This window comes from Bos mutus, chromosome 4 (genome assembly GCF_027580195.1).
Source record: "Bos mutus isolate GX-2022 chromosome 4, NWIPB_WYAK_1.1, whole genome shotgun sequence".
NCBI lineage: Eukaryota > Metazoa > Chordata > Mammalia > Artiodactyla > Bovidae > Bos > Bos mutus.
Genome location: NC_091620.1, coordinates 42,943,119 through 42,953,061, shown reverse-complemented (window position 1 = coordinate 42,953,061; position 9,943 = coordinate 42,943,119). Strand labels below are relative to the sequence as shown.

The 9,943-nt window shown below is 55.2% G+C and overlaps 1 protein-coding gene across 1 annotated transcript in view; it reads right to left on the bottom strand.

The window, feature by feature from the left end:
• Nucleotides 1-1,011: 1,011 nt before the first annotated feature.
• Nucleotides 1,012-9,943, bottom strand: part of ADCY1 (adenylate cyclase 1) — a 103,957-nt gene continuing 95,025 nt past the window's right edge. The window contains exons 19-20 of the mRNA XM_070369411.1: nt 8,160-8,284; nt 1,012-6,212 (exon numbers count right to left, since the gene is read on the bottom strand). Coding sequence (XP_070225512.1) covers nt 5,874-6,212; nt 8,160-8,284 — 464 coding nt within the window. The 3' untranslated portion in view covers nt 1,012-5,873. The remainder of the gene's footprint in view (nt 6,213-8,159; nt 8,285-9,943) is intronic.

Sequence of the window (9,943 nt, the reverse complement as noted above, 5' to 3'; positions counted from 1 at the left end):
GCTCAGGACTGTGTGACTTTGTCCACGTCTGTAGCTTCTCTGAGCCTCAGATTCTTCATCAACAATGTGGGGAGCATGGCCACACCTCCCCCTGCCGACTGTTTGGAGGTGGGCGGGGTGAAGCCCAGGTAAGATGCTCCGTCACCTACCGAGCTAGACGTGGGTCTTAGTCATGATGGTTTCCTTAGTTTGTGGTCACATGAAAAGTCCACCGGAGATGTAGTTTAACTGCACAGAGGAGTGATCTACCATTTCCCTGTGGTTATTAGTGTAGAACAAACTGAATCTAGGGAAGTACAGGGATTTCACAAAGGAATGAAGGATTATATTAATAACTACATGGACAGTCATTATTTGTGGCTGAAGAATAGGAGCTATCTGTAATCACAAGAGATCCGGGGCTTTCCCAGCCAATTGTGGCCCATTCCCTAGAAGACCATCTGTCCATTGTTTTCTCCTTCAGCCCAGAGATTGAAGCCAGACCTCCAAGTGGCTCCCCAGGTACAGGGAGGTGGGGGTGCCCTGCCAGCTCCTTCCTCCAGAACTCCTGAACCAACAGCCACCCACCTGCAGCTCTCCCCACAGGCCTCCACATATACCAAAACCCAAACACAACAAAAATAAAACCACCACACAGATGACAGGAAGTGGAATCAGGCTGGGGTCTTGATGCCCTGAACTTTATACTGATACTGGAGAGAGATTCTTTTAGGAAAAAAAAAAAAAAGAAGGGAGGGAGGGAGGAAGCCTCCTTACTCTCTAGTAGTTGCTGGAGATGGAGGCTTGGGTTCCACCTGGATGCCAGAGGGGGTCAAGGCCCCCTTTCTGTCCACTCCTCCCGGCCCCCTGCTTCCAGGCTCGGGACCTCTAGGGGCAAGCAGGGACGGCTTCACCTGATGCCCTGGGTGGCAGTCATCTGTCTGTATTCCTAGGAATACAGGAATACAGACTACAGGAATACAGGAATATTCCTGTATTCCTGTAGTCTGTATTCCTGTATTCCTAGTTTGTTTCTTATATGAATCCATCCTGATTCCAGGAACAAATAACTGATTCTAATTTTGCTTATGCCACGCCATGCAAACACACACGCGTGTGCACGCACACACACACACACACACACAGATTCAGATTAAGTTAGGCCTCTGGCAAAAAAGTTATCTTTGATCTTAGTGAACACATGTGTTATACTTTCAGGAAAATTAAGGAATATGAATGTCTGAGTTGTTACCATGAGGTCAAGCTGTTTAGGGAGGTCCAGCCCCAAATGGGGTACCTGAAATTGGGCTTGTTAATTTCATGAGCTGAACAAAGAAGACAGACTTCCTCTCACCATCACAGGACCTGCCTCCCACCCATGTGAGCACAGACGGAAGGACAGAGCACAGACCAAAGGAAAAACCGCTGAATCCTTTCCAAAGCTTCCCGGGGCTTCCTGGAAGTGAGAAGTCCCCAGGAGCTCCCCTGTATGCCCACAGTCTGGGGTGTGCCCCTGACCTGAGAGGGAAATATAGATCGGGTCCCAGCCTCTGGGGCTGAGCCCATGGTCCACAGCTGGTATGACTGACCACCCTGCTGGGCATGCCTGCCTGGCCCCAGCCACTCAGCTGTCCCCTGCATCCCACTCACCCTCCCACACTGTCTCCTTGGCACCAGGCTCCCAGCCATCAGTTCACAGAGAATCAAGGATGCCCTCCCTGCTTTTGAGGGTGGGAAACAGCTGCCTGGTAGCACTCCCCAGGTGCCACCTATGCAGGTACACTAGCCCCAATCTCCTGAAACCACTGGGAAAAGTCACAATTCCACTCCTCCCACAGCACACAAGGCCAACCCTCGGGCACCTGGCCTGGTCTCTGCTCACAACAGACCAAGAGATGTCATCGGACCCTGGGCACTGTGTCAGCGAACTTCCTAGGGTAAAACCCATCTCTGTCTCCCAACTCAAGGTGGAGGCCTGAGCCATTACAGCTAGCCTCCAAACACCCAGGCCTAGGGCCCCCTGTCCGGCCTGCTGACCTCCAGACCTGGGAGCACAGCCCCCAGTGGACCTGGAATCTGACTTAGACCCACCCCCAGCCTAAGGTTCTGTGAAGGCAGATGCAAACCCAGGAGGCTGCATGAAGAGCTGTCACATCTTTCATCGTTCACAATGGAACCGGGAATGTTACATGATAATCTAGGAAGGCTAATGCACACTTGCAACTTTCAAAGCAAACTGCAGCTGGCGAGGGGAACGTCCGGGCCCTTGGACACGGTCGTGTCCTCCAACTGCCACCAGCCACAGTCCACCTCTCATTTAAATATTTCACCAAAGCAAATATTTTGAAACCAATTGCCTCTACGAAGTTTAGATTTGGGGGTTTTGTTTTGTTTTGTTAATTGAAGCCATTACAAAACCAGGGCACGTCAGTTTTCTGGGTGGGGGCTAGTTATACACAATCGACGGGCCTGCACACTTCAGAATGACAAGTGTGACAGCAGGTCTGTGGTCCCCTGTAAGGGAACTGCTTGATGCAGGGCATATCATGGGAACACGCATTTCATATGTGCGTGATGGATGTACACTTAGGCAGCGTTTGCCTTATGAGTCAGGCATTTTGTCCCCAGCAGGACCTGCCACATAGGGAGAAACCTCCAGGATCCCAGACTCAGGGAATCACAGACACGCCATGTGGAAGGGCGGACACACCCTGGAAATGAGACGGGTCCGCCTGCCAGGGAAAACCTAAACACAGCTGCCAGGCCAACCCAGCTCTTCCTTCCTGAGCGGCAGGCGAAAGCAAGGATTCAAATATTATATCCAGGTGGCTGCTGGGACAATGGTATCAGATGGAAAGCAAGGAAGGCTGGCTGGACCCTGCCCAAGCCTGCACATCGGCCAGGGATTGTGGGTATCAGCGCCCCACAGTGCCCTTCGGTTTGGGGAAACGTACACATGGCCCGTCTCTGACACCAATCTGCTTTGGACCAGACCTGTCTCTACAGTTTGGAGTTAGAGTTATTGCTTCGAGTGACAGAAAGGATCGGAAGCCCTGGTGGCTCTGGAGTCTGATAAACACGGCAGGCTCACGGCGACTGGGTCTGGGGGCAGGCGTCCACCCTGTAGGACACAGACCTCCGAGTGGACCGGCCCAGGGTTGGGGGCCGTGGAAGCGTTCGGAAGTTCAGGGCTGTGTTCTAATCTACTGAGGTCAGGCACAAGAGGCATGCAAGGGTCTTGAAAGGACACAAGGACGGGGTCATTCCAAAGGGTAGCAGCCAGGCCAAGCAGGGGGATGCATTAGGGACCTCACGCGTAGGCTAAAGTGTGCTGTTCACACCAGGAGTTGGGCTTGCCTTCATTTTGGTCAGAAGGGAGCAGGCAGCACCTTACCCAGTGCACTATTTACAGAGCATCTTAAAATAAATAATTTAGAGAGAATCCTACTCGGGAGGCTCTAACATTTGTACATGATTATTGTACAAGGTTAAAAATAAATAAGGCAATATCATACAGTCTTATCACAAATAAAAAGGAAATTGTTGACCAAACCCCAAGGAACGTTATGGCTGAACACGGCCCCTGTGCCCACAGGAAGCAGGTAGGGTTTGGAGCTGCTGATGATGAAGGTGGTTCTGCTCATCGAAGGGGAGACCTCGCCGTTTCAGAACAGCTGAGGCCCCGATGGCTTCCCGAGGTGGCGGTGACGGGGGGCCACGCGTTCCGTGGCTTTGCCAACCCACGTGGGGATCCCGCGGCTCTGTGGACCCAAGGTCCCAGCACAGCAAGGCTGGGATCTCACCCCAGGCTCAGCGTCCATTTCGCTCAAGTCGATGTGAATTCAGAGCCCGTGGCTGTGGGAGCAACGACTGCTTCCTCACTGGCTGATGGCTGGGCCATCCTCACCTTCGACCAACTGCAGCCCCTCATCTTTAAACAGAAACCTCATGCTCAGAATATTCCTGACTGCCTACCTGCCTCATCCACTTCTAAGGGGCCATGTGATCACATTGGTCACACTGAGTTAACTCACGTGGCCCAGAATCCTCTCTGCAGCTTACAGCCTGCACCCTGAATGGAGCGCCCCCTTTGCTGGGTGACAGAGCATATTCGCAGTGTCATGCTCCAATATGCCGTCCACCTCCTCCCACCGTGCCCTGGGGTGGAAGCTCGGCCATGGTGAGCAGATGGGCAGCAGGACCCTGGACAGCATCTCAGCCCCACGGCTTGGCACAGATGTGCAAACCCACAGAAGCCATGTGCTCTGGAGACGACTTGGTTCTGCCCTGTCTGTAGGAGGCGGGTGACCACTCAGCCAGGGTGCATCTGAGGAAACACTGTCCACCTGCCTGCCTCTGTCACTGGCCCATCCACACTGGCTAAGCGGCCGACTCTGTTGGCTACTCGCCCCCACAGTCACAAGACACATGCCCAAAATGGGGGGAGCCCAGAGGACATGGGGTTCAGTCCAAAGTGAGCCCCTGTTCCAATACAGCAAAGTCAGAACCCCCAGGGAGGGGGTAGAGCCCTTGGAGACCAGAGAAGAGAGGGACACCCAGGCTGCTGACTCTGCCAAGCAGGGCTCCCCTGAAACCATAGGACCTCCCCCAGATGCTGTCAAAGCTCTGGGTCTCAGATGGACATCCCCCCCACATTGACTTGCCTGCCCAGAACCTTCCCTCCAGTTTCAAGCTGCCCTCCTCCCTGCGGTCAAAAGTCAAGGTCTCCACGTCCAGCTATTTCTAGACAGTTCCTTCCTACTGGCCCTCCTGCACCCCTGCCCCCTGTAACAGCATATTCCAGCATGGTCATGCTCCTCATCTCCATGGCAACCACAGAGATACACTGGTAGGAGATTCCCAGACTTGCACAGAATTATTTGCAGTCACTTTCCCCGCAAATTAGAGCAGGGACATCTAAACTGACAGCCATGAATGCCAAAACTCCACATCCAGGGGACCGGTTCTGCTGGAGGAACACCTTCCATCCAGGAAGAAGCTTTCTCATGCTTGTGAGGTTCACTTATCTTCAAAGTCAACGAAGCCTTGCACTGCTGTTCAGCATACAGGAACCCAAGGTGCCACGGTAGAGAGGTAAGAAATGACACCAACCACCTTCTCTCCTTTGAACAAACAGTGGCGTGGGCAGAAAAGGGAATGTCCAGGTTTCACAGGAGCTGATGCACTCAGGCGGGGCAGGTGGAGAACGCAGAGGCAGAACATGAACTATGCTGGTCACAGAGATGTGGCTGCAGGGCCCCCAGGAATTCCAGAAGACCCACCTCTGACTCTCAGCGAAAACTCAATCTGAAGAAAGCCAGTGGCCACCACCACGCATGCAGTGGGACAGGGGCTTCTCAATTCTTCCCAAACCATCCCCTAAGGCCTGTACAGCTCTGCCCTGCTGAGAGAGTCCTGACTCCCACTCCGGGCTCTGCAGGCCACTGCCCAGGGCTGGAGCTGCCCCCATGGGACCCACACTGCTGGGCTGACGCTGATCCATCTCAGGGCACAAGGTGGGTGCCCCAGTCACTCTGCCAGCCAGACCTCTGAGGCTCTCACTGTAGCCTATGGCCCTGGAGAATGTCCTGAAGGTTCTGACACCTGGAGCTGACCCAGCCAACCTCCCTCTGCCACTGAGGTGAGGACAAAGCAAACACAGTCGCCGCTAAAACCTCGGTGTCCGTGCGGTCAGGGTTCGCCCCTCACCCGACTCACTGCTGGACTCACTGCCCAGCTGCTTCAAGTCATGCCTGGACTGTGCCCCTTCCCCAGCCCAGTCACCGGCTCCCAGCCCTGCTCTGCTGGCTGGGCTGGTCTCTGGGGGAGCCCCAAAGACCCCCAATACCTCAAGCATTTGTGCCCTGTGCCCCGAGCGGCTGGCATGGGCTCCACTAAGCCTCCTTCCCAGAGGCTCCAGGGGGCAGGTGTTGGCCTGGGGGGCCTGGGGCAAGCCCCGAGCCCTGCAGAGCCCCTGGCCCAGCTCCAACTGGGAGGCCGGCTGCAGGAGGTACCGGGGGGTGACCCGCAGCCAGTCTGGTCTGGAGGCCAGCTCTTCCGAAAGGATACATTTTCCGCTCTGAGTTCAGGGACCTGGTTTGGGAGCCATTTCCATCGGTCCTGCCTTCCAGGAAGTATGTCAGCATCTCACCCTTGCCCTTGACACTGACTTTGCCTCGGCACACGAAGCGGTAGGAACCCCGCCGCAGCAGCCGGTGAACTTCCTCTGTGACCTGCAGAGGGGAAAGGCGGTCAACAGGGAGCCCACGGGAGGGTCCCTCCTCCCCCAGCACTGCCCACCCCAGCTCTGCCTGGAGGCTGAGTCATGCTCCTCCCATGGTCACTCTGGTCTCTCTGTGAGAAGGACATGATCATGCAAAGAGCATGGGACTCAGAGGGGCCTTAACGGGGCCCTGGACAAACAGGAGACGACAGCACTCACCATGAGGAATACCGAGAGTGGACGATCAGACTGGACGGGCCCACAAGGACCCAGCCTCAAGGACTGGCATGTGAGCTCTGTGGTCACCCCCGAGCCAGATGCCTGGACACCAAGCTCCAACTGAGGGCCGGAGCTACATGGCCTTACGCGGTTCCCCAACAGGCTCAGTGCACCCCAAAGTCCTTCGTGGAACTGAGCCACAGACTAGCCGGTTACACAGGGCAGACGCTATTGTCAGAAAGGTCACCTCTCAGATGAGGCCTCTGAGATGCAAGGTGGCAAAATGTACAGTGATAAAAGTCTCTTTCCTTTCACACTGAACCCACCATTCATCCATTCAAAAAGATCTGCACTCCCTAGAACCCTGACGTCCAGCTCAAGCCCAAATATACACACTGACAAAACCCTCTGAGTCTTATCCTTATGGTGAGCTCCCTCCTTTCTTGCCTTATGAAGAATAGGAGGCAATGAAATTCCCAGATCATAGCACAAAGAATTGCTGGAGGTAAAGGTAATCCGCCACTACACACAGTAAAGTTAAAAATGAAGGTTTTAGGTTGGGATGGGCCTGGGTGTCCTTCCAGGTTGCCTGGGAGCTCCAGCCACCCCTGTCCTCTGCATCCCTCCACCTTGAGATTCGAGCCAGGAAGTCCCAGGCTGTGAGTCGGGGCTGTGCATGATGTTGCCGAAGTGGGTCCCAGAGAGGGTCCAGGTCAGGGGCTCAGAGACACAAGGTCCCCAAGAGGCTGAGAGGGCATCCGCAGGAAGTCTGATTTTTAACCATCTTCAGGAGAATCCCTATATTTCCCAAGAGGCTGACTAGGAACTCTCCCTAGAGTTCTCTGTGAGGCCTGGCCAGCATCAGGGATGGGGGGACACCTGCTCTGCAGCCACGTCAACTTCACTCTGTCTAAGAGACAGTGCTGGACCCCATAGAGGAATTCCAGGGAAGTACCTGCTTGATCCCCAAGCAGATGGCTGAGGTGGAACCTGGGAATCGTCACAGGTGCCTGCCTGAGAGTTAGTGCCCAATGAACGGGGGCGGGGCCCCAGGAACTGAAGGTGCATGATGCGGGACAGCCCCAAGCCGCAACCTTCTCACTGAACTGCAGCCTGCAGGATCGCACCCCAGTGTCTCTCTCAAACCCTAGGGTGAATGCACGGGTCTCTGGAGGACCGAGTGAGAAGCTGTGATAAAGTTAAAGGACCAGCATTAACTGGCTGCAAGGTGGTGATTGCTGGGTGTGCAATGCTCAGAGGCCGCCTCGAGGCCCGACCACAGCAGGAGGGCTTGGCCCTGCTCACCCAGCACTACGTTCTCTGCCACTGTCTTTCAAATCTTCAGTGCCGGCTGGAGTCATGGCACCAAGTCTCGTCCCCCATGAGCCACCCACAGGTTCTCAGGTCAGGTGGCCCCACTGCACTCACCTTTCAAAAGGCAAGGAAGCCCCTTCTCAGTTCTAGGGAGCTGTCACTACTCCCAACTAACTGTCCCCTGCCACTCATCACCCCAACTCTGCTCCTGACCACAGAGGGGTCACCCCACCCCCCGCCGCCGAAGCCGCAGACACACTAAGCCACATGGTTCAGTGGCCCCACCCAGAAAAGGCAGACAGGGACAGGAGGACGCAGGCTGCTGGACTGGGTGGCCACCCCAACACGACCCTTGCTCCTCCCACGGCAGTCTCCCACCGCCAGGATGGACACCTGGGCCCTGGGGACTTCTGAGTGAACTGACCTGGATCCTGCCCTGGACGCCAGTACTGTCCATCCGACTGGCCACATTGACCGTGTTCCCCCAAATGTCATACTGCGGCCTGCGAGCCCCGATCACTCCAGCCACCACGGGGCCAACATTGATGCCTGGAAAACAGCCACAGCGTGGTGTCAGTGCAGAGGCTTCCGAGGGGAGGAGCTGCCCCTCATGAAGTCACGGCTTACGGGGTCATCGAGCAACACTCCTCCCCAAAGCAAGGACCCTACAGCATTGCCGAGGGGCAGTTCTCCACTTGCATCCCACACCATTAGCCAGCAGTCCCCACCACAAGAAGTCCCATTTCCTGGAAGCGCGACCTCATGCTGAGTCCTGCTGCTAAGAAAGCTAAGCTTTCAGTCTGCAGGTGTGTTCCCACATCCAGCTCCCTCTTCCAGAAAGGGCAGTAGCTCCTGTTTCCCCAGATGGGATCCCTCTGTTCTTTCTGGTGTGGGGCCCAGAACTAAGTATTTGAGGATGCTCTAAAGAGAGTGAGGCCCCTTTCTCTTTATGCGGTCAGGGTCTAACTGGCCTGGACAGTAACACAGGCCCATGTGCCCCAAATCTCCCCAGATCTGAGCTGATGGCACATCACTCCTTCTGACTCTGTAGTCTGCATCAATTTTTCTGAGCTTACCCAAGCATATTAATAGCCTTTCAGACACTGACCCAGTCAGGCCCCTGAAGCCTGGGTAGCAGGTGCTTGGCATCTTCAGGAGGAAGCGGAGGCAGAACAGGCTGAACTGAGCCGGGAGGCTCAGGCTCAGTGGATGTGGGGACCCAGGGAGAAGCCCCAAAAGGGACACTTCCAGATGGCTGGGGGAACCTGGGGAGCCCCCCTCTACCGCCCTGGAGGCCCTAATCCATGTGGGTGAGGCTGAGCCAGGATCCAGCCTCCTGTATGACCAGCCACCCAGGCACGGAGGTCCAACTGGCCTGTGGGTCCTCAGTAGGAGAGTAAGAAACAGAATCTCCCTGATGGACCCTTGGATCTGTTTCCTGTCACATCCGTTCATCTACGCATCTGAGCCCGCGGCCCCGGACGAGAACTGAACCCTGCAGGTGAGGCACAGAGGGGCGCCCTGCTCCCACCTCCAGCACATCCCGTGGGCCGGGCACCAGGCTAGGTCAGCTCTCGTGTTTAAGCTCATCAGAACTTCCCCCGCCCTGGTGGACACTGGCTACCACCCCTCAAAACCACTCAAACCCAGCTCTAAGTTCTGTTTTTAAGGTCACTAAACGTTTAAAATAAATGTCCAGTTTAACTGTATCATAGACTAAGGGGTAAGGGTGGGGAGAAAGAGGGGAGGGAGGAACAGACAGAGGAAGGAAGGGAGGGAGGGAGGGAGGGAGAAATCTCTAGTTTAACTATATCCTCAACTAATACAATTTTTTCTGCTAAACCTATCTACCCAGGGGGGGAAAAAATTAATTTAAGACTAAAAAAAAAAAGAAACCCTATAGTTTGGAAAGAGCTAGAGAGGAGCTCAGATCCCAGCTGGTTTTCCTCCTCACTCACAGGCAAGGGACAGGAGCCCAGGAGGACCGAGGGCCCAGCCTGAGCCTACACCGCTGGGCTCCTGCACAGCGTATGAGATACCCAGGCCTGCCGACAGGAAGCGGGGCATCTTCCTCCAGGTAAGTGTGGGCTCAGAGGTATATCTGAGAGTCTCTAGGACAATCAAGATTTCTCCTGTGTTGTGTGAGCTGGACAATGATTCTTCCAGGCTCTAAGTCATGGATACCCAGTGTTCCCTGCATCCCTGGCA